General features: G+C 40.8%; 1 protein-coding gene across 1 annotated transcript in view; it reads left to right on the top strand.

Annotated features, from left to right (window-relative positions):
* Window positions 1-27,653, top strand: part of LOC113618178 (cortactin-binding protein 2) — a 75,738-nt gene that overhangs the window by 15,136 nt on the left and 32,949 nt on the right. Inside the window, exons 5-8 of the mRNA XM_027102095.1 lie at window positions 9,039-9,156; window positions 12,542-12,817; window positions 15,435-15,530; window positions 16,740-16,819. Of these exons, the coding sequence (XP_026957896.1) occupies window positions 9,039-9,156; window positions 12,542-12,817; window positions 15,435-15,530; window positions 16,740-16,819 (570 nt within the window). The remainder of the gene's footprint in view (window positions 1-9,038; window positions 9,157-12,541; window positions 12,818-15,434; window positions 15,531-16,739; window positions 16,820-27,653) is intronic.

Consider the following 27,653-nt stretch of genomic DNA (forward strand, 5'->3'; position numbering starts at 1 on the left):
CAACTAGCCCCGCGAGCCACAACTACTGAGCGAGCCTGCGTGTCCGGAGCTTGTGCTCCACAACAAGAGAGGCCGCGACAGTGAGAGGCCTGCGCACTGTGATGAAGAGTGGCCCCCGCTCGCCGCAACTAGAGAAAGCCCACGCAAAAAAACAAAGACCCACAAAAAGCAAAAAAAAAAAAAAAAAAAAAAAAAAAAAAAAAAAAAAAAAGAAGATAGAATGTGGATTTAAGCATGCTGAATTTAATTCTGGGATATGTTCAACCAGATGGAGATATCTGGAAATAGCTAGAAATGTGCATTTGGAGCTCTTGGTTGGGTAACTTCCTGTTGTTATGATCTAGAGCAGAAGCTGTTCATTTTGGACTTTGGGGTTTTTTTTTTAGTGAGAGAAAGGCATGATTCAGTTCAACGTGGAGGTATTGCTTGCTAGTAGTAGTTTACTCCTATTTTATCCTTAAAAGAAAAAACCTACAGAAATTCTGTGAACTTGATATATATATATATTGGTTTGAATGGAAGGCAATGACATTTGACATAAAAGTTTGGAAGACAAAGATGTAAAATATGAAAGCTTAAATTTGAAAATGCATAGTTAATCTAAGACAGTGAATCTCATTTGATGGAGGAAAGGTACATGGAAGGGGTAGTTCTCAATTTACTTCCCCCTTCAAGAAAATCTGAGGATAATGCAAGAGGTTACTGACAGCGGTAGGTTGTTCATGCACTCAACCTGAAGGCAAGAAAAAAAAAGGCAAAACAAAAAACAAAACCTGAGCATCACTGATCTAGAATGTTCAGCCACTGACCCTCTGATGCTAGGCAGAGAGAGGAGCCCACTCTCCAGGGTGAGTTACCCTGCAAGGGTGGGGGGCTTGCGTTGCCACTCAACTCCTTCATTATGAACTCCTCATAAGTCCTGGTGTTTTTAGAGCCGAGGATGGCGTCTTCATGGCTTCCCAGGCCCCTGGCAACGTGGATGCTCTGTCATCGTTGAGCAAAGGGAAATAGGATTTCTTTCTCACGTGTAATATGACTCTCTCTGTATTCTCTTATGTTAAGAAGCTTAAGATAAATTTTGAACAAGAAGAGAGAGATTTTAGAAAGTGAACGTGACTGACCACATCCACACACTGCAAAGAAAAATAATAAATTAAAATAATAGATTTTTTTTTTTGCCCTGGAGTAGATATGTCATCTTCCAGGCTAACCTCTTCATTTTATGGTTAGGATATTTAAACCCTGGAGGGATTAATAGATAGAAGTTGGAAATGAAGCCCAGAATGCCTGGTTTCGTTACTTGTGCGGCCTGCCTTCCTAGTCAGTCATGGGTATTGCAAAATATTTTTCATCCTTTGCCTAATACAGTGTTTATATCCTGGCTGACTCCATAGAGGTAATCCATTCACAACTAAGTTGCTAAGACCAGTTTTCTGAAAAAGTAAATGACAGTTCTGAGTTAATCATTGTGTGGGTGAAGAGATTCTACACTGAACACAAGTAGAGCTTAAAAGGTGTATGTTTTTTTTCTCTTTGCAATAGCATATATGTGTCCAATCCGCATAAGGTAGTAGTACCCTTGTTACCCAAGAAGATGACTTCAGTTTCCATGTGTTTTTCAATGTAAAAAAAAAGTGGGATTTCAGAGCTTGAAGACACATAGCTCATCTAGTCCAGCTGCCTTGCCTTGCTGATGAAAAAATTAAGTTTTGGGAAATAGTGTAACTAATTCCCCAAGGTCAATTCATAGAAGACCAGATTCCCAAATCAGTCCTTTTTCCACTAGGTTCTTGGTCTTTTTCCCAATGTTTAAGCAATTTATGCAAATCACCATTTAGTGTTTGGTAACAAGAGTAGCTCTCTCTAAAGCTGGTCTGTGACTGCTCCGAAGTTGAACTCATCACTGAGGATAAACTTGTTTTCATCACTTAGGGTGAGTGGATAGAAGAGTTTCTTAGTGAAACTCTGTGTTCTGTCATGAGAACTCTGACATGTCAAGTTCCTGCCGCAGAAATAGATTAGGGAGAGTGTCTGGATTTGAGCGGCTAGTTGTTGAAGCTCTCGTTCAAACAGATTCTTTATTTGGCGGATTATGTGTTTTGAGTAGATGATAATTCTAGCTTACGTATTGCCCAAGCCAGTGGCTTCCTGTCACTCATGCTCTTACTCAGCCTTTCTGGGTTGTTTAACATGTTGACTCTAATGCAGACTCCTCCTCAGCTTCTAGAACACTGCTCCTTCCTTGCTTCCCTTCTGAATTTGATGACCAGGCTTTCTCTTTGTTTTTCTGGTTTTTCTCTTTCGTTTTTTAACCCTCAGCAACTCCCATGCTCCTTCCTAGCTGCCTAGTCCTATTTTTTTTTTTTTTTTGCGGTACGCGGGCCTCTCACTGTTGTGACCTCTCCCGTTGCGGAGCACAGGCTCCGGACGCGCAGGCTCAGCGGCCATGGCTCACGGGCCCAGCCGCTCTGCGGCATGTGGGATCCTCCCGGACCGGGGCATGAACCCACGTCCCCTGCATCGGCAGGTGGACTCTCAACCACTGCGCCACCAGGGAAGCCCCTGCTTAGTCCTATTCTTAAGAGTTTATCCAGTCTTTCAGCTTTAACTGTGGCTTCTACAGTAACTCTTCCCAAACCCAGATCTCACACCTGGCTTTTTACCTGTCTTCCAGACATTTATTTCCACCATCCTAGAGGTCATCTCTAGGCAGTCCCACAGTCCTCTGGTCAGGCAGTGGCCTTCTTGTTGCCATCTTTACGCCATCCTCACAGTGTGTAGGAACTGTGGACTGATGGATGCATTTTTACCTCTTAGCCAGGCGAGTGTCAGGCATTCCCTCCCACCCTCCAGCATCCACCTGACTGGATAGTCTGGATGTGGTATGTGTCTTAAGCACAGAGGCCCACATGGAGCCCCAGGATTTAGATTTCCTCTCCCTAGGTCATGGCTGCAAAGAGAAAAAAAAATGATAGGAGTCCCTAAACGTCTTCCTTGTCACAGAGTTGGGTACCTGGCTAGGAGAAGACAAAGACAGGATAACCTGTGATGTTGGACCAAGTCTTTGGGACTAGATGATAAATAGAAATCTGTGCTTTTGATTCTGCATGATAATTTTTTTCCCTTAATTTTTATAAAATTATTTTCGAAAAGGTCAGACTGTGTGTAGATAAAGGGAAAGCTATTTTTTAAAACTCTCATTCCAGAGTGTTCAGTACAGAGTATTGCATCCTTGCTTAATTTGAACAGCAATGACTCACAGAATCCTAAAGGATTCTCACATAAACTTGGCCAACCAGAGTTTTGCTCCACCCCTCACCCAAGACATACACTTTCTGGTGTTTTCCACTAACACCTTTCATGGGTCTGGTTTTGACCCTTTTCCTCCTTTCTCTCTCTACTTTCCCTCTTGAATGATCTTTTTGGTCTCCAGAATATAATCTATAGAGATTCCAAAATCTTCTCTCTAGCCCACCTAACCATGTCCTGAGTCCATACAGGAAGGTCTTATCCAGGACGCCCACGGTTTTACAGGGCATCTCCTTGATAACCCAGTTGGCCCAGTACAGTCCTTGTTTATGCCCATCATCCCAATGTAACCATTAACAGTGCCCCTTTTTACTCTTAAAAGTGTCCCAGTTTAGCCAATTATATGGTAACCCTATTGATGACCATATTCATGTTTACTTCCACCAAACAGCTCCATGAGGATGCATGCCTGGGCTCCCGTGCTTAGGCTGCATCTCTCGTTCCTCCTCTCAATCCACTAACATCACCTGACATTTGTGTTTATTGCTCCATCTTCCTAAGATAATGAATTCAAATGATTGATAAAACTCTAGATTTTATTCCCTTATAAATGAACACGTAAACAAAGGGAAGGCTGTTTTTTTAAATGTCCCTTGGGGAGCCCTCGTCATGGGCTGTCTGGACTTGTGTAGGCCCTGCTGTGAGCTCTTCATCTCCAGTCTCTCCAGCTCCTTTACAGTGTCTCAAGAGGGACCTTCCTAACAGGAAGTTGGTCATGTAATTTACCTTTCGTCTTTACAAGGGTAAGTGACCTTTCAGGCGCTTCAAGGATAAGTGCCAGATCTTTACATGACAGACAAGTCCCGTCCAGCTCTGGCCTCAGCCTCTCTCCACAAGCACACTTGTCTCCTTTCCTCATGCACTCTCTGCTCTGACCCTGCACTGCTGGCTGTTGTGTAGACATCCTGTGCTGTCTCTTCTCTCCCTGCCTTTGCATCTGCTCTTCTCATTACCTCAAATGGCCTCTTCTGTCCTGACCCCTCCCTGCCTGGAAAACATCTCAGCTTAAATCTTGGCTTCCAGGAGTTCATTGGTCCCCAGAGCACCTCTTCACACTTCACTTAGGGAGCTTGTTCTTTACTGGGATTATTTGTATGCCTCCCTCCCTTTCCATCTCCTCCAAAAATTCACTTTTCATCGTTGTATATATTGTGCTCAGCAGTCTCTGGCCCACAAGTACTAAATGTTTGTTGAATCAGTGAGTGAATGGGCTATTTTATGAGAGTTCTGTCTTAACTGGTCTCCTTTCCGTCACTCTCTTTTTCTGTATGTCTTCCAAATGTACCAGTTGGTTTTCAGAACTGAGCTGATCATGGCGTTTCCTACCCGAACATATCCTCATGCCTCCAGAAAGACATTGAGGCTCCCTAGCACTCAGCCCTTCACGGCTGACGCTAGCTGTCTTCATCTCACCCCTGAGTCTGCCTGCTTCCTCATACTGTTATTTCCCATTGTGATAGCCTCCATCTCCCCTGCCCTGCAAAACAGTGAGCACACCCACACCCCAAGTTGTTCCCAGCACGTGTGCCAGACCCTACCTGTGCATTTGCAGACTGCTTTCCCTCCCACTTCCTTTGCCCGGTGTCAGACCCTCAGCTCCCTGTCCTGACTAGGATCTTATCTCTAGCTCTTTGGACTTGGGGTTTCAGCTTATTCTCCCTGGCACTGGTACGTTGCTTCGCAGCTCTTAAAGGCCCCTGGCAGAGATGGTTCATTGTCCCTCAACATCTTTTCTACCCTCTTCTACAATAACGGGCCTCTCAGAGTTCAGCTGGGCTCTTGACCACCCAAATAAAGACTGCGTTCTCCAGCCTCCGTAGCAGGTGACCATGGACACCTACCTAAGTTCTGGTGATTGGGATGTGAGTGGAAGCAGAAGTTGAAGCCTAAGCCACTGCTTTCTGAAGTCTCTGCTCTAGGGAATTCCCTGGTGGTCCAGTGGTTAGGGCTCCACGCTTTCACTGCTGAGGGCCCGGGTTCGATCCCTGGTCGGGGAACTTAGATCCCTCAGCTGTGCGGCGTGACCAAAAATAATAATAAATTAAAAAATAAAGGCTCTGCTCTAGCACATGTATCTGTATCATAGTTAACAGCGCTTTGATTTGGACTCATTCATCTAGACCTCTTGCTCTGCATCCCTTGGAACAGCCTGCCCAGTTTAGGTCCCCTGAGAATCCATTTCCAGAAGAAGCAACTAGCATCACAGCAAGTGTTCTCTTCACTCGAAGCCTACCCTTCGAGGAGAGAGCTTAGATTCTTTTCTCTGCCTTTCCCACCTCCTCCCCCTCCCCTTAGTAAAACTTTCTCCTCACTTCAATAGCCCCCTCTTCTGGGCACATTTTCCCCGTGGCTCTTGCCTATGCTTTGCGTTTCTGCCAGAGAAACAGAAACTGTTACCATCTTCGTCGTCACAACCCTGGGCTCTAACACAGCGCCCGGCACAGAGGTGCTTAGTATCTCTTTCACAAAGTTGTGAGGATGTGTGAGCACTAAATACTTGTGCTGTGTTGGAACGGTGCCTAGAGCTTAGTGTGTGCTCCAGTAGTTACTGTAGCTGCTGCTGTTCAGTGTCAGTTGGGTCAAGTTTTCATCTTCTTTGTGTTCCCCACGGAGCCCAGCATAGTGCTGTGGAACTCACAGCTGTGACCCTGTTTGGATACGCGTTATCCTGCTATCTTTCCAACATTTTTTGATTCCTTATAGAGAAAGCTACTGCTTATGTTATTGCCTACTGACCTACCTGAGTGTAATAAAAATTATACACAACCCACTTTATAGGTCAGACTTAAAAGAATCTTGCAGATTTTGGTTGCATCTTTTATCATTTCTGTTTGTAATTTGAAGTACCATCACCTAGAATTATGACGTTTGCTGATGTGCTGTAATTCCTCACCACTTACCTGAATATTTGGGCTGTGTTCTAACTGGTGATGATTATGTTGATTATAACAAAAACAGCAGCTAATAAATATTGAGAACGTTTTGCGTGCCAAGAATGTAAAAGCTTTTTACCCATCTTTTCATTTAAGTCATGTAACAGCCCTATGAAATACAGATATTTGAGACACAGATATGGAAACTGAGCAGGAAAAGGTTAAATGATTTACCAAAATTCGTAGATAAAACCATTATTGGCAGGCGTAGACCTCCCCCACCCCCCGGTCTGTTTTGGCTCTTACCTGCTTTTGCTGCAAGTACTAACTTGTGTAATAAATGTATTATTTTTATCTCTTATCATCTGGGAATTCATAAAGTTTAATGCTCAGATTGCATTCTACTTAAATCTTTCATTAGAGTTAATGTTATTAAATATTTTATACATTTATTGATTTTGTACAAATTAGTAATAACAATTGGGCAAAAAATTTATGTATTTGACTTAGTTTTCAGTTCATTTCTTGGCTTAGTGATTTTTTTTAAACCTGAGCCCCAGACCAGTGAAAGCTAGACTTTGATTACAATTGTTAGAGAAGATCCCTCCGACCTGAGCAGTGAGAAACCAACGTCCAAGTCAGTCCCTTTGCAGAAGACAGACTTTCTTGATTCAAAGGTCCTCTGGCTCGGCGGCTCCATTGTGCAGGTACCAAGGCCTAGTTTCCCATCCCCTCAGCATCCAAAAGATTGCCTGTATTGGCTTTGTCCTCAAACCAGCACTGGCTTCCTGTTCAAATTTCACTTAACTGGTGGTCTCAGCTTACTCTTTGTTTTTCTTTCTGACGCTTAGGGATTTCCTGTATTTCCTTGTGAACTCATGATTTAAAATATATTTTGGGGCCAATATGAAGCAACTGGAACTCAAGTATACTCCTGGTGGGAGTAGAAATTGGTATAGCCACTTTTGAAAGCTCTTTGCAGTCTATACTTATACAGAACATGTGCATACCCCATGACCCAGAAGACCAAGTCTGTACATACACCCAACAAAAATATGTACATGTGTCCGCCAAAGGACACGTACCAGAATGTCTATAGTAGAACCCAAATGTCCACCAACAAGAAAATAGATGAGTAAATTGTGGTATATCCATATGATAGAATACCACCCAGTAATTTTTAAAAAGAATGAATTGAATTATAACTGTTCCTAACACATGGATGAATTTTACAGACATTATGTTGAATGAAAAGAAGCCAAAGCGATAAAGAGGCATGGACATATATACACTACCAAACGTGAGGTAATTAGCTAGTGGGAAGCAGCCGCATAGCACAGGGAGATCAGCTCGGTGCTTTGTGACCGCCTGGAGGGGTGGGATAGGGAGGGTGGGAGGGAGGGAGACGCAAGCGGGAAGAGATATGGGAATATATGTATATATATAACTGATTCATTTTGTTGTGAAGCTGAAACTAACATACCATTGTAAAGCAATTATACTCCAATAAAGATGTTAAAAAAAAAAAGAAGCCAAATATAAAAGTGTATCTGTAATATGGTTCCATTTATATAAAATTCATAAATAGGCTAAGCCAATCTCTGATCTTAGAAATCACAGTAGCAGCTACCTTTGGGGGAGAAGGGGAGGGGCTAGTGATTGAAATGGAACATTAAGGAGGCTTCCAGAGTGCTCATTACGCAAGTATGTTCACTTTGTGATAATTCTTCAAGCTGCACACTTACTTGTGTACTTTTCTATGTGGATATTATACATCAGTAAGAAAGACATATGTTTTACAAAACAGAAAAAAAGTGTTTTACAGCACAATTAGAGAAAGCTGTTCAGACTGCGTAGTTTACTGTGTTGTCAGAAGTGGAAGTCAGCCCAGAGCCTGTGTGTGTGTGTGTGTGTGTGTGTGTGTGTGTGTGTGTGTGTGTGTAGGGGAGCGAAGAGAAGGACAGTGCTTGTTTTGGTTGTTAGTTCCCTTTCATGGTTTCTGGTTTATTCAGTTTTGTGCTTACTGTGGTGGGAAATCAACAGACAAATCATGAAGTGGTAGAAGTTGAAATAGCAGAGTTCCTTGATAAATATCCTGATGTAATATCCTGCCATGCAGTTCCTTATTTGAAAATGTTTGCATATAAATTGCCTACCACTTTGAATTGAAAAATTTTGGAAAACTACGACCCTTCAGTTCATAGGTTAGTGATATTTTTTAAATGGAGATTTCCTGGAGCAACACAAGAAAAAACTGAAAAAGAGAGGGCACCTAACTTCAATATCTATTGAGAACGTTTTTCTAAAACTTCAGTCAACATGGTGTTCACACCTATTTCTCAAATAAATAAAGTAAGACAGTGTAAGATCTCAAATGTATATGTGCTTACAAGGACTCTGGGACGGACTTGTTACAATTGGAGCCCAGCACTTGCATGACCAGGAAAGCAGTGCCTGATCTAGAAGATAGCAAGGTGCGTCTGGTTGTAGCAGAAGTCTTTTTGCTTTATATTTCCAAATTACAGTAAAAGGATACCGTCTGCTGAAGTCTTTTTTCCTTAATTTCACTCTGCAAACTGAGTGATTAGTAAGCTAATTTTTTTCTCCTGAAACCTAAGAGGCTGTTCTGTGGAGCCGTGTTTCGATCCTGTGAATCACATGTAAATGAAGCACTGTTTGCTTTTCATTTGGAGACAGTGTTTAGATTAATCTGTGTATTTGGGTTGCTGGGAAAGAAAGAAGCTTTCTGGCTGAGAATTCCTGATTTGCTTGCCACAGGCAACTGAATTTTCCCTTGGAGTTTTTGCTTGAGTTTACTCACTTGGACGTGAGGTAATGGAGTTCGTTTCTTTACAGAACTGCCTACAAGTCTTGTGTAGGCATGGAGGGCTGGAGCCAGAAAAAAGAGATAAGTGTAATCGGACTGCACATGATGTCGCCACTGACGACTGCAAGCACCTGCTGGAGAATCTGAGTGAGTGCCCTTTGCAGCTGCATTGCTCATGCTGCATCCACACTGCTGGGGCCTCTGGGACTGTGGGAAAGATATTAATGCAACTACAGTTTTCTCACTCTCTTCTTAACCTTCTTTGAACCCTAGCTGCTACAAAAACACTTAATTGGTTATAAATGGGGTAATTATATTTTTCCACATACAGTGGCTTTTTACAGAATTAGTTGTTACTGAAATAACGCTAGGTCTTCCTTGTATTTGACTGACCTTGGACAGCTTTTAAATAATTATTGCTCTTTTCTTCTGACTTAGATTATCTTTCTAGGCATGAGACTAGGAAGCTATGAGAAATCATGGCCGTCTAGTGTGCTATTAGCTGATCATATGAATGTAGGCAGGCAGGTCAGTTATCTCTCAATGTCTGGTTGCCTACCTGTCTAGGAAGATAATTGATGATCTTTTGGGTCCCTTCCATCTTTAAGAGTATACACTTCTGAACATTTATGAAAAGTTCACTTGTGGGTTTATGAATATGGAGTGCTAGATCAGATGAAATATTGTGACCTCTTATATCAGGATTATCACTCAGTCCATCCAGTCAGCCAGCTGTATCAGTAGTTGGATTTGAGCTTACATTCTAACATTGAGTCAGAAAGTGAACAATAAACATAAGCAATAATTCATTGTATGGTATATGAGATGGTAATACGTGCTACGGAAAAGACTAAGAGGGATGGAGAGTGAGAGGGTGGGTTTCAGTTTTTAAAACGATAGACAGGGTAGCCTCACTGATAAGACATCTGAGCAAACACTTGGAGGCGAGGAAGGGGCAGCTCTGTAGATCTCTCAGGTAAGAACTTTCCAGGCAGAGCATCAAGTGGACAGAGGCCCTAACAGGTAGGAGCATATCTGTTGTGTCTGAGGAACCGCAAGCAGGGCAGAGTGACTGTGTTATAACGAGTGAGGGGAGAAAAGTAGGAAAACAGGTCAGAGAAGTTGCAGGAGGGGATGGGGATTGAGCCTGATCTAACTGGAATTTGTAGGCCATTGTTGGGACTTAAGGTAACCATTTCAGTGTTTGAGCTTACGAGTGACGGGACCTGGTGTACGTTTTTTTTTTAAGAATTTTTGTCATTTTTTAATTCAGGAACATTGTAAGTATTCCTACCCTGTTAAAAAAAAAAAAAGACATTTGTTAGCTATCATTTTATTTTATTTATTTTTTTTAGCTATCTCATTTTAAATTTTGCTTTTATCAACTTAGTAAACATAAGTGAGCTTCTAAATAACACAACATTGTAAGTCAACTATACGCCAATAAAAAGTTTTTTAAAATAACTATTAAGAAAAGATAACATCAAAGAAATCTCGTACTAATTGTAAAAGGCCAACCCTGGCAATGTTCCTAATTAAGAATGGTGTACGTTTTAATGGTATCTCTGGCTGCTTTGTCAAAAAAAAACAAACAAACTAGGAAGTCACAGGCCTAATGTTAGGCCATTAATGTAGTGTTCCAGGTGAGAGCCAGTAATGACAGCTCAGTTCAGGATTGTAGTAAATGAGGACGTTTCAGTTCTGGATGTAGCCAAAGATGAGCCAACACAACTTTCTGATGGGTTGGGTGTGAGGTATGAGAGAGGGGATTCATGGATAATTCCAGGGTTTTCAGTCTGAACAACTGGCAGGATGGCAACAACTGGCAGGATGGCATTGCCATCAGCTGTCTAGGGGAAGGCTGTGGGTGAAGCAGATTTTGCTAACGAAGGTTAGGAGTTATGTTCTGAATTATGAATTTGAGATGTCTGCGCATCTATGTAGGAGATGTCAAGTCAGCAAGAATTCTGGAGTGAGTATGAGCTGGATTTATAAATCTGAGAGTCAGCTGTCTAGAGATGGTCCTTAAAGTCATGGGACTGTATGAGGTCTCGAAGGCAGTGAACACAGCTAGAAAAACTAAGAGAAACAAGCCTTGCAAGACTCTCATTAAGAAATCTAGAAGAAGGGGAGGGACCAGCAAAGGAACAACATTAGAGGGTGACCAATGAGGTGTGAGGAAATCCAGGAGGAGTGTATCAGAGAGCAGAGAGATGAGCTGTGTCACAAGCTGCTAAGTAACATGAAGACCAAAAATAAAATCTAGTCGGTGGTCAGTTAATGGAAAAAAGTCAGTTTAAGAAGAGGATCATAAAAATATTTTTAAACATTTCATTTTCATTTAAAACACACCAGGTAATTCTTTCATCAACGTTTGGGTGAAGCTCTTTATATTGGATGGTTCTGCTGATTGAAGTGCCGCGTGTTCTTATTTGAACAAACCACATCTTTAATGCTTTGTCTGTGGTTTCTGTTGTTTGAGGACGTAAACGTATTTATGAAGCAAACTAAAGGCAGTATCTGTCTAGAGATAATTAATTTTTTTCTAATTTTATGTAGTTGTCTCATCCATATCTCACTAAAAACTTGGTTATAGCAGCTCCTCTGTTCAGTCTCAAAAGTGTTCTGATTTTCATAGGAATAGTAACTCATTTCATCAGTATCTGGAATATTTAATTTACTAATTACAGTAATGAGTTCAACAGACATAGAAGATTTGGGATTAAACACAAGTGGCTCTTGGTAAGCATATAATTCAGTTCATGAAAACAAGTACATGGGGAGCTATCCACCTGGGAGGGGGCCCCAGTCCGCTGGTGTCACAGAGAGATTGGAAAGATCATTTTAAAAGCTTCTACTGCACTGTTCACCAGTTATCAAGTACTTACTAGTTCTTGTGAGATAGTGTGTTAACAGATAATGTGTTAAACAAATAGTGTGTTTAATCCCTTGCAAACATGAGTTCATTTATTCTTCATAGCATCTCAATTGTACGTTCCTTCCATTTTATGGAAGAAATTGGGGCATAGAGATATCAAGGCCATTTACCAAGTACACATGGCTAAGTAGAAAGCTGACCCTGAGGCCCAGCCCGAGGTCTGTATGAGTCTGAAACCACTGTCCTAAGCACACTGACCTACGCAGCTGTAACCTGCCTTCTTCATGATGTTATCAATGAAGGTGAGGAGAAAAGTTGATATAGAGAGGTCAAGAGAGGGCTCTAGTTTTCTCAGATGCTTTTTGAAAGAATTTGAGAACCTTGCTGAAGGGAAAGAATCAAGGAAGTAGAACTGGCCAAAGAGACAAGGAAAGATAAACAGTTCAAGCAACATGGTTCCAAAGAAACTGTGAAGAGATTGGGAGACCAGAATTTACTCCAGTAGACGAATATTCAACTGATGATATTTAAAAAAGGATAGCTGCCCTTTGCTTTGTTTTTAAAATGTTTGTATCTGTTTGTTTTATGTAAGATTTTTGCTGGTTTTTATCCTGTCAGGATTTTTTTCCCCTAATTCTTTCATTCTTCCAACAGATGCTCTTAAAATACCCTTAAGGATTTCAGTGGGTGAGATTCAACCAGGCAACTACGGTGCCGACGATTTTGAATGTGAAAACACAATATGTGCTTTAAATATTCGCAAACAGACATCATGGGATGATTTTTCAAAAGCAGTGAGTCAAGCTCTGACAAATCATTTCCAAGCAATCTCTTCTGATGGATGGTGGAGTCTGGAAGACGTGACGTTTAATAGCACCACTGACTCTAGCATTGGCCTCGGTGCAAGCAGCGTGCGATCCATCACGCTAGGTATCAGCAGTCCAGCAATGAAGGGAAAGTTAAATTTCTGGGTTTATTTACATTCATGGGCTCCCTAACCTGATACGCAGCTCACTGATTAAATACATTCAAAGCTCACTTGTGGCAGCTGCTGGTGCTGAAAAACTTGAGTATTCATAATGCAACCATTACATAATGTTGCCTGTTGGTATAAAAATGCTTTTATGCCTCAAATAATATCCAGAGAGTAAAGAACATGAAAGCCCTTGATGAGGCTTTGTGATTGCACTCGCTATTTTGATAAATGCAAGAAACTAACCACATTGCAGCTGCTTTGCTAATACACAAGCTCTGAACACAGCTCCAAGCTTGTACTTGGGCTGTGCCAGAGATGCAGTAGTGTATGAACACCTTACCTTTGGATGGGGGTTCTAATAAAGTCTAGAGTTAGAAGAGGCACTTTAATGAAGATAGAGTCAAAGCTCCCACTTGGGATGAGTCAGGGTGATACCTGGTTGTTTCTGTTTGATAGGACTCCAAAGAACTTCAAAAGATAAGATTTGCTTTCTGGTAAACATAGTAAGTGTACTACAAATGTTAGTTGTCCCTGGTTAGTTTCTTTCCTGTCGAGCTAAGACATCTATGGGGAACCTCCTGTGATGGCAGGACTGTGCTGGGAGCTTTATTTATATACAGACCTTAGTGAGTCCTTACCGCAGGCTCATTTACAGATAACTGGTTACAAGTTAACTTGCCTGCGGTCACACAGTCAGGACTCAGATTCCAGCCTGTCTTATAGGAAAGCTTGTGTATTTTCCATAGCACCAGGTTGCAAAAGAATAGTCAAGATTGAGGGAAGGGCAATTTTCACCATGCGATTAATGTATCAGCTTATTATATTAGAAAGTATTTTATTTTGTTCACACATATATGCTAAATCACTTTCAAAACATATATTACCAATAGGTTTTAAAGCAAATTATTCACAACTTAATTTTATGGATCATTGTTATTATCATAAAATAATTATTACAGAAGAATTATTATATAATTTTAGAAGTGCATTAAAAACATGTCATAAATGATTCTCAGGAACACATTTGCCCAGAAAGTGCAGTATTATTTAAGGTGTGGTTCTGCCCAGGGGTCAAATAAACAAAGTCCTCACGGCTATGTTTTGAATGAAATGGCCCTCCACCCTCAGCCCTCATCCAGCTGATCTGGAAACTGGGGAAGGCAAATGGGTATTCACCAGCATCAGATCCAGGTACTTCTGTGAGCAGTGGGTGCTAAGGCCTGACCGTTCCGGTGTTCATTCTTGTCCCAGAGGTGCGGGGCACCCAAGAAGCATTTCAGATCTAAAAATCATTGAGTTTTGTGGGTAAAGGCTTTCGTTTAGTACCTGGCTGTGGCCACTTGATAACTGGTAGTTACAGGCATACCTCAGGGATATCGCAGGTTCAGTTCCAGACCACCGCAATAAACAGAATACCCCAGTAAAGCGAGTCACATGTATTGGTTTCTCAGTGCATATAAACGTTATTTATAATGTATTGCAGTCTATTAAGTGTACAATAGCATTGTCTAAAAAACTATGTACATACCTGAATTTAAAAACTTTTTTTGCTAAAAAACGCTAACTATCATCTGAGCCTTCGGCAAGTCATAATCTTTTTGCAATAGTAACATCAGAGATCACTGATCACAGATCACTATAACAAATATAATAATAACGAAAACATTTGAAATATTGTGAGAATTACCAACATGTTACACAGGCACAAAGTGAGAAAATGCTGTTGGAAAAATGGCGCTGATAGACTTGTTCCATGCAGGGTCGAGAGCTTTCAGTTTTTAAAATAACACAAGCTCTGCAGTGGGCAATAAAGCAAAGCACAATAAAAGGCATGCCTGCACACCACTGTTATTACGTATGTATATAAGTAACTTTATTGATAACCTCAACTGGATTAAAGGGACCAAGGGCAACAGAGAAGCAGTGAGTTACAGGTAGGGTGTGCACGTGTGTTGGAGGTGTGCTGAGAATAGGTATTTGAGAATTGATCTGTGGAAGGAAGAGATGGAAACAAGTACTGAGGACTAATGCCTCCCCAGAGTGGACACTTACGAATTGGGACCCTTTTTTGAGCAAGAGTGAGCAGGGGGCCCAGACCGTGAAAAGGTTTGCTTTATTCTGAGCCCCTGAAGTTAACCGTTTTTACTAGAATCCAAAAATTTGTTGGAAAGTGGGGCAAGGACCAGATCGTAAAGGACCTGTTATCTCATCCAAAGTGCTCGGGCTTTGTGAAACAGGCACTGGAAGAACCATGAGAGGTTATGATCTGCTTTGTCCTTGAAAACTTCACCCTGGACATGTTTCGTTGTATTTCCACCAGGTTTCTTTCAATCCCTTGTAAGAACAGCTTTGGAGAAGGCTGTAGCTTGAAGGCCTCCTCTTGACCATCCACAAAAATTGTACGAGGGAGTTAACCCTTTGTGTGACCCTTTCCATAGTCTGTCTGTGTCTCTGACAGTCTAAGCTCTGGAGTCCTTTGGGGTCTCACACAGGAGATCGTTCATTGACTCTTATAAGAAGAATTACTTTTAAGCTTCTCTTGATATTTCATTTTATTTTTTTTTGAACTAGGAAATGTGCCGTGGTCAGCAGGTCAGAGCTTCACCCAGTCCCCGTGGGACTTTATGAGAACGAATAAAGCAGAGCAGGTCACTGCGCTTTTGTCAGGTAAGGGTATTCCAGACTGAGGCGATGTTGGGAGACTTTGCATCGTGAGTGTTTCACAGCACAGTCTCTGAATCTGCATGGTTTTGTCCTGTGTCCTCAGGCCACACATGTGTGACTCCCACTACTAAGTAATTAGATGTTTTTTGAAATGTTTAAGAAGAGGAAAATCAAAAGCCATGTTTCTGATACCTGTGGTGACGTCTGTCCTGATCATTGATTGCTGAGATTCTGATTGCATTTCTCTTTAGGAACAAATTGATGTGCTTATAAGAGAGTGACAGATACCATGTTAAGAGCAGTGTCTTTTATTGCTGTCAAGTCCATGTGATTATTAGGGTACAGGCTAATTTCAGTGAGCATCTACTCTGTGCTAGGCTCTGTTGTTTACGGCACAATACAAGTATAAATTCCTGTAATCCTTACAGCAGCCCAATTAAGATACGTATTTATGTTTATCCTCATTTCATGTACAAGGAAATTGAGGCTCAGAGAGATTGATTTTCTTGTCTGAGTACATAAAGCTAGTACGTAGTATAGAAATTCTCAGTTTCTCAGCCCTTAACTCTAAAAGGCTACTGATTTCATCATGCATTTCCCAGACTTGGGAATGGAGCTTTTAAAAATTCAGTTTGAACTAATAAAGTTCTATTTTATTGCTTGAATGATACTTAAGTTTAAAAAAAGTGTGAGACCATTCCAGAAAATTCCTTCAGGCTGAAACACCATATTGAGAGAGTGGCTGAACACGGAAGGGGGTCGGGGGCAGGGGACAGAGTTTGGGAATGCACCCGTACATTAACGCTGGCAAGGCTAGAACTTTCTGAGGATTGAGATTATCTCTGATGACATTTGCTTATAAACAGTAAAATATTGAATCCAGCAATCAGAGCAAATACAAGCTATAGTTTTGGAGCCCGGATCTGAATGCCCTGGTAGTGATTGACAGGAGATGGGTGGGCTCCCGGGGGAAGGTAGGGGCAGCTGGGGAGCTCTTGGGAGGCCAGCAGCAGGGGCTGTCAGTCAATACAAAGTGTTACAGTATTTTCACGATGGTAAAGGCACACTGGTGCCTCTTGGCTAAATGTCAGCTCTGCCTACATAAGTCAATAAACATGTTGTATCTTTTATGATAGGCTCTTTTATGTTTTGATCGTTTATACAGTTCACAAGAAGAGCCCATTTTTCCTTCCGTTTGCTTCTTTCTCACAGGGCCGCAGGAAGGCTGCCTCAGTAGCGTGACCTATGCCTCTATGATCCCTCTGCAGATGCTACAGAACTACCTCAGGCTGGTAGGTGGACCTGCCAAGTAGGGTCTTACACCGCCAGCCCTGACACGCACTCTGGGCTCTGACCTCATGACTTTCCTGAACAGCCCCCTCCCTGGACAACTGCTGGTACCTTCCTTCTCAATTTCTGTCACAGTCATCCAGGTGTTCATTGCCAGGACCCAGACAGTACCTGTGACCTGCCAAGTGTTTTAATTTGGGCAGGAGGAGGGTGTCTTCCCCTAACAAGGACTTGACATCAAGTAATTGATCATCAATATGGAAGAGAATGACTATAGATTTCAAGATGCCTGGCTGTGAACTTTTATAATTTAAAATTGAGGAAATATGCTATCATTAGTTAGTGTATTAATTTGGCCACTTCAGCAGAAACAATTATAGCATAAACAGTATAGAAGTTTATTTTTCTCAAACACAGCAAGTCCCAGCAGATGAGGGACCCAGGGAGGAGGAAGGCTCAGGGTGAGCCCTGCGGGTCTTACCACCTTCCCTCTCCAGGGCTGCTACCCCTGGGCGTCATGTGTGTGGTTTTGGTCAGACAGTCACCACTCCTGCTCTCAGGTTCCAGCCTGAGGGAGGAGAGCCAGGAGGGCAAGTTCCTTCCTTTCAGAGGAGCCATACACACCTTTACTGCCCACATCCCATTGACCAGAATTTAGACACTTGTCCACACCTAGTGGGAGTGTGGTCTTGCTGGGCAGCCATGCACCAAGCTAAAAGACGTTGTTCTGTTATTAAAAGGAAGGAGGAGAATATGATTATCAGGAGAGAGTAGTAAATTCTAGATACAAAATGGATAAATTCAATGCTTTGCATTTGTCCAGTACTTATTACATGGCAGGCAATATGAGGTAGAAAACACCATCCATTTTATAGATGAGGAACTTGAAACAGAGAGGTAAGATAACGTGCTCAAGGCCACAGAGCCAGTGAGAGATAAAGCCAGGATTGTGCAAGTCCCTGACACACATGTGTGTCTCTGTGTGTGAGACACATCTAAAACTAATATTGAAGGTATAAAACATTAAGTAAACAATCATTTTGCCTTAATTTGGAAAGCTTTTTAAAAAATGAATGGGTTTGACCTTTTACAAACGTCGTTTCTATTAACTGTGAATTGATGTCTTTGTTCCTGACATAAAGAAGTTTTCAAAATTATTCGGTTGATCTCGGGAGGCTCACCGTTGGGACTGACCTTTGTAAAAGCAGCCGCAGCAGCATATAAACATTCAGAGGCTTTGCAGTTTAGGAAAGATGGTGTCTTCTAAATCGGATACATTCACTCTTTTTTTTGCTTTTGCAATTTGCTTCCTTCTTCTTGAAGCCTCACAGTAAGCCTGAGCGTTACATAGAAATGGGAAGGAGAGCTGTCTTATTCCTTTGCTTCAGTGAAGGTTGAAGTTGTGTGACCAACTGGTTTTCAGGCATGTGAGCCTAGGCTTTCAGTAGAATCAGCTGGTAGAATCAGGGCTTTTCACTTACCTGTTTAGATGATAAAATGACTAGAAAGGTGATGCAGCTGATTACAACCGCACCTTAGCCTTGACTGAGTAGGTCTGCCAAATGAAATGTCTGCTGGTCACGCTATATACGGCACATTCCAAGTACATTTGTGAGTGTGCGCCTCGTAAGGCAGAAAACAGTTTCGCTCCCGATGACCAGCAAACCAGAGGCTAAATTAACTCAGCTGTGAGTTCTATTGTCAATTTAATGAGTATACACAAAGGGCTTTTTTAAATCCAACAATTAACCCTTGGAAGCAGATAATGAAAATTTGTCACTCATTAGCAATCACTTTAAAGTGATTCAGGCAATAATAACACAGAATTGTTGTGACTGTTTCTTCTTCCATACAAGATTATAAACCCCTTATGGAGATCAACCGTGTGAGATGCATTTTTGTATTCGGTTTAGTTATTTAATTCCGTTGTTTGACACCTGTTTGTCGAGAGCCTCCTAAACGCAAGCAGTGTTTTAGAAACTTAGAGGACATAGCTGTGTATAAGATGCATTCCCTGACCTCATGGAGCTTACATTCTAGTGGGGGGAGACAGATAAAAAACAAATGAATAAATACATCTGTAATGTGATACCCAGTACTAATTATAAGTATAAAGAGAAATAAAGCAGATAAGGAGGTAAAGAGCTAATGGAAGGGGTGGCAGAAAGCTTTTGAATGGAGTTGTTAGGAAAAACCTTCCTATAATGATACGTAAACAGAAAGCTAGATGAAGTGAAGGTTGTAGCCTTGGGGGGGGGGGGTGTTTGAAGCAGAGGGAACAGCTGGTACAAAAGTGTCTAGACTGGCAATGAGGTCTGAGAGGTGACCAGAAGCCAGATCATGCAGGACCAAGGTGGGAATTTTGAATTTTATTCCAGTTATGATAGGAAGCCACTGGGTAGGACTTGAGCTAGAGTGACATATCCACCCGGTGCCACAGTAACTATAGTCATACTGATGTTCTTTGAATTGTTGAAAATCTGTATGATAGATATGCAGACCTAGTAATACCCGACTTTTATTGAGTATTTATTGCAGGCATACCTCATTTTATTGCACTTCACTTTATCACACTTCATAGGCACTGCATTTTTATTTTTTCAACAAATTGAAAGTTTGTTGGCAATTCTGTGTAGAGCAAATCTGTTGGTGCCATTTTTTCCACCAGCATTTGCTCACTTCGTGTCTCTGTGTCATATTTTGGTAATTCTCCCAATATTTCAAACTTTTTCATTATTATTATATTAGTTGTCATCGATCTGTGGTCAGTGACCATTGATATTACTACTACCACTCACTGAAGGCTCAGATGATGGTTAGCATTTTTTAGCAATAAACTATTTTTTAATTAAGGTATGTACATTGTTTTTTAAACAATGCTATAGCACACTTAATAGACCACAGTGTAGTATAAACATAAACATAACGTTTAAATGCACTGGAAACCAAAATAGTCATGTGACTCACTTTATAGCGATACTCACTTTATTGCAGTGGTCTGGAACCAGACCTGCAGTGTCTCCGAGATATGCCTGTATATGCCAAGCTCTCTTCTAAGTATATAGATTGTCTCATTTAAACATGCTATGAGGTAGCTACTTATACCAGTTACTCCCATTTTACAGGTGAGTAAACCAAGACTCAGAGTAATTTGCCCAAGGTCCTCAGCAAGAAAGTGGTAAAGTCTAAGGAATCGAACCTAGGCTGTCTTCTATTCTCATGCGTGTTACCAGAGTTTATGCTAGTTATTAACCTATTGGTTAAGGCATAGTTGTAGTAAGCAGTTTTTACTAGGTGTGTAAATGTGCTAAATAAAATGCATGTATTAAAGCCCTTATGCAGGAAACCAAACGCAGTGAAACCTTTAAATCAGGCTTTTTGGTTTTGTTTAAATGATGTTAATTTTAAATACGTTCATTGAATAGTTACATAATACAAGTGAATTTTAAGTCTCCATCCTTGAGATAATAGGAGACATTTAACTTAATTGAGTTTGAATCACTAATAACATTATAATAGTTGAACTTTTTATTAACTCAAACTTTTCTCTTAGCCAGTTCGCAACTTTTATTAGCTTATTAATAACCCTGTAATTTAATAATTCAATGAATGTGAATAATTATTATATTTAGAAAAATACATGAGATCACCCTGATCTGAGCTCTATTTTTTTTTTACATCTTTATTGGAATATATTTGCTTTACAATGGTGTGTTACTTTATGCTTTATAACAAACTGAATCAGCTATACATATACATATATCCCCATATCTCGTCCCTCTTGCATCTTCCTCTCACCCTCCCTATTGCACCCATTAGGTTGTCACAGAGCACCGAGCTCATCTCCCTGTGCTATGTGGCTGCTTCCCACTAGCTATCTGTTTTTACATTTGGTAGAGTATATATGTCCATGCCACTCTCTCACTTCGTCCCAGCTAACCCTTCCCCTTCCCCATGTCCTCAAGTCCACTCTTATGTCTGTGTCTTTCTTTATTCCTGTCCTGCCCCTAAGTTCTTCAGAACCATTTTCTTTCTTTTTTTTTTTTTAGATTCCATATATATGTGTTAGCATATCGCATTTGTTTTTCTCTTTCTGACTTGCTTCATTCTGTATGACAGTCTCTAGGTCCATCCACCTCACTACAAATAACTCCATTTCCTCTTTTTTTTTTTTTTTTTGCGGTATGCGGGCCTCCCACCGCCGTGGCCCGCCCCCACGCAGCTGTGGAGCACAGGCTCCTGACGCGCAGGCCCAGATCCCCCCGGACCAGGGCACGAACCTGTGTCCCCCGCATCGGCAGGCGGACTCCCAACCACTGCGCCACCAGGGAAGCCCCGTTTTTTTTTTAACATCTTAGTTGGAGTATAATTGCTTTACAATGGTGTGTTAATTTCTGCTTTACTTCATTCTGTATGACAGACTTTAGGTCCATCCACCTCACTATAAATAACTCAATTTCGTTTCTTTTTATGGCTGAGTAATATTCCGTTGTATACATGTGCCACATCTTTATCTTTTCATATCTCAATGGACACTTAGGTTGCTTCCATGTCCTGGCTCTTGTAAATAGAGCTGCAGTGAAAATTGTGGTACATGACTCTTTTTGAATTATGGTTATATTAGGTATATGGTTATATTATTATAACCTAACCTATTATAACCTAATTATTATATTAGGTATATGGTTATATTATTATATTGAATTATGGTTATATTAGGGTATATGCCCAGTAGTGGGATTGCTGGATCATGTGGTAGTTTTATTTTTAATTTTTTAAGGAACCTCCATGCTATTCTCCATAGTGGCTATATCATTTCACATTCCTACCAACAGTGCAAGAGGATTCCTTTTTCTCCACACTCTCTCCAGCATTTATTGTTTATAGATTTTTTGATGATGGCCATTCTGACTGGTGTGAGGTGATACCTCATTGTAGCTTTGATTTGCATTTCGCTAATGATTAGTGATGTTGAACATTGTTTCATGTGTTTGTTGACAATCTGTATATCTTCTTTGGAGAAATGTCTGTTTAGGTCTTCTGCCCATTTTTGGATTGGGTTGTTTGCTTTTTTGATATTGAGCTGCATAAGCTGCTTGTAAATTTTGGAGATTAATCCTTTGTCAGTTGCTTCATTTGCAAATATTTTCTCCCAGTCTGAGGGCTGTCTTTTCGTCTTCTTTATGTTTTTCTTTGCTGTGCAAAAGCTTTGAAGTTTCATTAGGTCCCATTTGTTTGTTCTCGTTTTTATTTCCAGTTCTCTAGGAAGTGGGTCAAAAAGGATCTTCCTGTGATTTATGTCACAGAGTGTTCTGCCTATGTTTTCCTCTAAGAGATTTATAGTCTCTGGCCTTACATTTAGGTTTTTAATCCATTTTGAGTTTATTTTTGTGTGTGGTGTTAGGGAGTGTTCTAATTTCATTCTCTTACTTGTAGCTGTCCAGTTTTCCCAGCACCACTTATTGAAAAGCCTGTTGTTCTCCATGGTATATTCTTGCCGCCTTTAGCAAAGATAAGGTGACCATATGTGCATGGGTTGACCTTTGGGCTTTCTATTCTATTCCATTGATCTATGTTTCTGTTTTTGTGCCAGTACCATAGTGTCTTGATTACTGTAGCTTTGTAGTATAGTCTGAAGTCTGGGAGCCTGATTCCTCCAGCTCCGTTTTTCTTTCTCAAGGTTGCTTTAGCAATTCGGGGTCTTTTGTGTTTCCATACAAATTGTGAAATTTTTTGTTCTAGTTCTGTGAAAAATGCCATTGGTAGTTTGATAGGAATTGCATTGAATCTGTGGATTGCTTTGGGTAGTATAATCAGTTTCACAATGTTGATTCTTCCAATCCAAGAACATGGTGTATCTCTCCATCTATTTGTATCATCTTTAATTTCTTTCATCAGTGTCTTATAATTTTCTGCATACAGGTCTTTTGTCTCCTTAGATAGGTTTATTCCTAGATATTTTATTCTTTTTATTGCAGTGGTAAATGGGAGTGTTTCCTTGATTTCACTTTCAGATATTTCATCATTAGTGTATAGGAATGCAAGAGATTTCTGTGCATTAATTTTGTATCCTGCAACTTTACCAAATTCATTGATTAGCTCTAGTAGTTTTCTGGTGGCATCTTTAGGATTCTCTATGTATAGTATCATGTTATCTGCAAACAATGACAGTTTTACTTCTTCTTTTCCAATTTGGATTCCTTTTATTTCTTTTTCTTCTCTGACTGCCGTGGCTAGGACTTCCAAGACTATGTTGAATAATAGTGTTGAGAGTGGCCATCCTTGTCTCTTTCCTGATTTTAGAGGAAATGCTTTCAGTTATTCACCATTGAGAAGGATGTTTGCTGTGGGTTTGTCATATATGGCCTTTATTATGTTGAGGTAAGTTCCCTCTATGCCTACTTTCTGGAGGGTTTTTATCATAAATGGGTGTTGAATTATGTCGAAAGCTTTCTCTGCATCTATTGAGATGATCATATGATTTTTCTGTTTCAGTTTGTTAATATGGTGTATCACATTGTTTGATATGCATATATTGAGAATCCTTGCATCTCTGGGATAAACCCCACTTGATCATGGTGTATGATCCTTTGGTGTGATGTTGGATTCTGTTTGCTAGTATTGTGTTGAGGATTTTTGCATATGTGTTCTTTAGTGATATTGGCCTGTAGTTTTCTTTTTTTTGTGGCATCTTTGTCTGGTTTTGGTATCAGGGTTATTATGGCCTCATAGAATGAGTTTGGGAGTATTCCTCCCTTTGCTGTATTTTGGACAAGTTTGAGAAGGATAGGTGTTAGCTCTTCTCTAAATGTTTGATAGAATTCGCCCGTGAAGCCATTGGTCCTGGGCTTCTGTTTGTTGGAAGATTTTTAATCACAGTTTCAATTTCAGTGCTTGTGATTGGTCTCTTCATGTTTTCTCTTTCTTCCTGGTTCAGTCTTGGAAGGTTATACCTTTCTAAGAATTTGTCCATTTCTTCCAGGTTGTCCATTTTATTGGCATAGAGTTGCTTGTAGTAATCCCTCATGATTCTTTGTATTTCTGCAGTGTCAGTTGTTACTTCTCCTTTTTCATTTCTAATTCTGTTGATTTGAGTCTTCTGCATTTATTTCTTGATGAGTCTGGCTAGTGGTTTATCAATGTTGTTTATCTTCTCAAAGAACCTGCTTTTAGTTTTATTGATCTGTGTTATCATTTCCTTCATTTCTTTTTCATTTATTTCTGATCTAATCTTTGTGATTTCCTTCCTTCTGCTAACTTTGGGGTGTTTTTGTTCTTCTTTCTCTAATTGCTTTAGGTGTAACTTTAGATTGTTTATTTGAGGTGTTTCTTGTTTCTTAAGGTAGGATTGTATTGCTATAAACTTCCCTCCTAGAACTGCTTTTGCTGCATCCCATAGGTTTTGGGTCGTCGTGTTTTCATTGTCATTTGTGTCTAGGTATTTTTTGATTTCCTCTGATTTCTTCAGTGATCTCTTGGTTATTTAGTAGTGTATTGTTTAGCCTCCGTGTGTTTGTATTTGTAAACAAACAAATCTGTAAAAAAATACAGATTTTTTCCTGTAATTAATATCTAGTCTCATAGTGTTGTGGTCAGAAAAGATACTTGATACCATTTCAGTTTCTTGAATTTACCGAGGTTTTATTTGTGACCCAAGGTATGATCTGTCCTGGACAGTGTTCCATGAGCACTTGAGAGGAAAGTGTATTTTGTTGTTTTTGGATGGAATATCCTATAAATATCAATTAAATCCATCTTGTTTAATGTATCATTTAAAGCTTGTGTTTCCTTATTTATTTTCATTTTGGATGATCTGTCCATTGGTGAAAGTGGGGTGTTAAAGTCCCCTACTATGACTGTGTTACTGTCGACTTCTCCCTTTTATGGCTGTCAGCATTTGCCGTATGTATTGAGGTGCTCCTATGTTGGGTGCGTAAATATATACAATATTATATATTCTCCTTGGTTTGATCCCTTGATCATTATGTAGTGTCCTTCTTTGTCTCTCGTAATAGTCTTTGTGTTAAAGTCTATTTTGTCTGATATGAGAATTGCTTCTCTAGGTTTCTTCTGATTTCCATTTGCCTGGAATATCTTTTTCTATCCCCTCACTTTCAGTCTGTCTGTGTCCCTAGGTCTGAAGTGGGTCTCTTGTAGACAGCATATATGCAGGTCTTGTTTTTGTATCCATTCAACCAGTGTATGTCTTTTGGTTGGAGCATTTAATCCATTTACATTTAATGTAATGATCGATATATATGTTCCTATTACCATTTTTTAAATTGTTTTGGGTTTGTTACTGTAGGTCTTTTCCTTCTCTTGTGTTTCCCGCCTAAAGAAGTTCCTTTAGCATTTGTAGTAAAGCTGGTTTGGTGGTGCTGAATTCTCTTAGCTTTTGATTGTCTTTAAAAGTTTTAATTTCTCCATCGAATCTGAATGAGATCCTTGCTGGGTAGAGTAATCTTGGTTGTAGGTTTTTCCCTTTTATCACTTTAAATATTTCCTGCCCCTTCCTTGTGGCTTGCAGAGATCTGCTGTTAAGCTTATGGGGATTCCCTTGTATGTTATTTGTTGCTTTTCCCTTGCTGCTTTTTTTTTGTGTGTGTGTGGTACACGGGCCTCTCACTGTTGTGGCCTCTCCCATTGTGGAGCACGGACTCCGGACACACAGGCTCAGCGGCCATGGCTCACGGGCCCAGCTGCTCCACCGCATGTGGCATCTTCCCGGACCGGGGCACAAACCTGTGTCCCCTGCATCGGCAGGCGGACTCTCAACCACTGCGCCACCAGGAAAGCCCTCCCTTGCTGCTTTTAATAGTTTTTCTTTGTATTTAATTTTTGATAGTTTGATTAACATGTGTGTTGGTGTATTTCTCCTTGGATTTATCCTGTATGTCACTCTCTGTGCTTCCTGGACTTGATTGACTCTTTCCTTTCACATATTAGGGAAGTTTTCAACTATAATCTCGTCAAATATTTTCTCAGTCCCTTTCTTTTTCTCTTCTTCTTCTGGGACCCCTATAATTCGAATGTTGGTGCATTTAATGTTGTCCCAGAGGTCTCTGAGGCTGTCCTCAATTCTTTTCCTTTTTTCTTTATTCTGCTCTGCAGTAGTTATTTCCACTATTTTATCTTCCAGGTCACTTATCCTTTCTTCTTCCTCAGTTATTCTGCTATTGATTTCTTCTAGAGAATTTTTAGTTTCATTTATTGTGTTGTTCATCATTGTTTGCTCTTTAGTTCTTCTAGGTCCTTGTTAAATGTTTCTTGTATTTTCTGCATTCTGTATCCAAGATTTTTTATCATCTTTACTGTCATTACTCTGAATTCTTTTTCAGGTAGAATCCCTATTTCCTCTTCATTTGTTTGGTCTGGTGGATTTTTACCTTGCTCCTTCATCTGCTGCATATTTCTGAGTCTTCTCATTTTGCTTATCTTACTGTGTTTGGGGATCCTTTTCACAGGCTGCAGGTTCGTAGTTCCCGTTGTTTTTGGTGTCTGCCCCCAGTGGCTAAAGTTGGTTCAGTGGGTTGTGTAGGCTTCCTGGTGGAGGGGACTGGTGCCTGTGTTCTGGTGGATGAGGCTGGATCTTGTCTTTCTGGTGGGCAGAACCACGTCTGGTGGTGTGTTTTGGGGTGTCTGTGATCTTATTATGTTTTTAGGCAGCCTCTCTGCTAATGTGTGGGGTTGTGTTCTTGTCTTGCTAGTTGTTTGGCGTAGGGTGTCCAGCACTGTAGGTTGCTGGTCGTTCAGTGGAGCTGGGTCCTAGCGTTTTGATGGAGATCTCTGGGAGAGCTTTCACCGTTTGATATTACGTGTATCTGGGAGGTCTCTGGTTGACCAATGTCCTGAACTTGGCTTTCCCAACTCTGAGGCTCAGGCCTGACACCCATCTGGATCACCAAGACCCTGTCAGCTACATGGCCAGGTACGTGGGCAGTTTCTTGCCTTTTGGGAAGTCTGAGGTCTTCTGCCAGCATTCAGTAGGTGTTCTGTAGTAGTTGTTCTACGTGTAGATGTATTTCTGATGTATTTGTGGGGAGGAAGGTGATCTCCATATCTTACTCCTCTTTCATCTGGAAGGTCCCTTGAGCCCTATTTTTTTCTTTTTTTTTTTGGTGGTACGTGGGCCTCTCACTGTTGTGGCCTCTCCTGTTGCAGAGCACAGGCTCCAAACGTACAGGCTTAGTGGCCTAGCCACTCACGGCATGTGGGATCTTCCAGGACTGGGCCACAAACCCGTGTCCCCTGCATCGGTAGGCTGGCTCTCAACCACTGCGCCACCAGGGAAGCCCAAGCCCTAGTTTTAAATGTACAGCACAGAATCCCCATGGACACAATTCTTGAGAATTATATTGGCTGTCCACTCAAGTATGTGCCATGCTCATTACCAAGAATCATCACTAGGAGATTCTACTTAGTCTTCATACATTCCCCAAATAAGTTTGCTATGTTCCCATAGAAGAAATGTTGTAAATGATGGTTACGTATCTAAGACGGCCCACAAAAGCTCATCAACCCCTTTAGCAGATGACCAAGTTTAGCCTGAGCTTATTCAGAGTATGGAGGGGCAATGCTGGGTAAGGTCGTAGTGGAAGAAGGAAGCCAGTTCCCTGGTATGAGGAAGAGGTGATTCCAACACCAGTGGATCCTTGGCTTCCCTGGCTACAGTGCAAGAAGATTCTGGCCAGTAGGGCAAGTGTCAGCCCAGAGGAGGTCTGGAGCAGCAAGAGTTCATGAGTGCCAGAGGTGAGGTGACCAGGGGGAAATTATATCCACGAATTACATCTTTTAGTTTTACTTTTTAAATAGTTATAACACCCAAGTTACTACTTC

This window comes from Aethalodelphis obliquidens, unplaced genomic scaffold (genome assembly GCF_003676395.1).
Source record: "Aethalodelphis obliquidens isolate GAN/ISIS:26980383/991018 unplaced genomic scaffold, ASM367639v1 scaffold5, whole genome shotgun sequence".
NCBI classification, from domain to species: domain Eukaryota; kingdom Metazoa; phylum Chordata; class Mammalia; order Artiodactyla; family Delphinidae; genus Aethalodelphis; species Aethalodelphis obliquidens.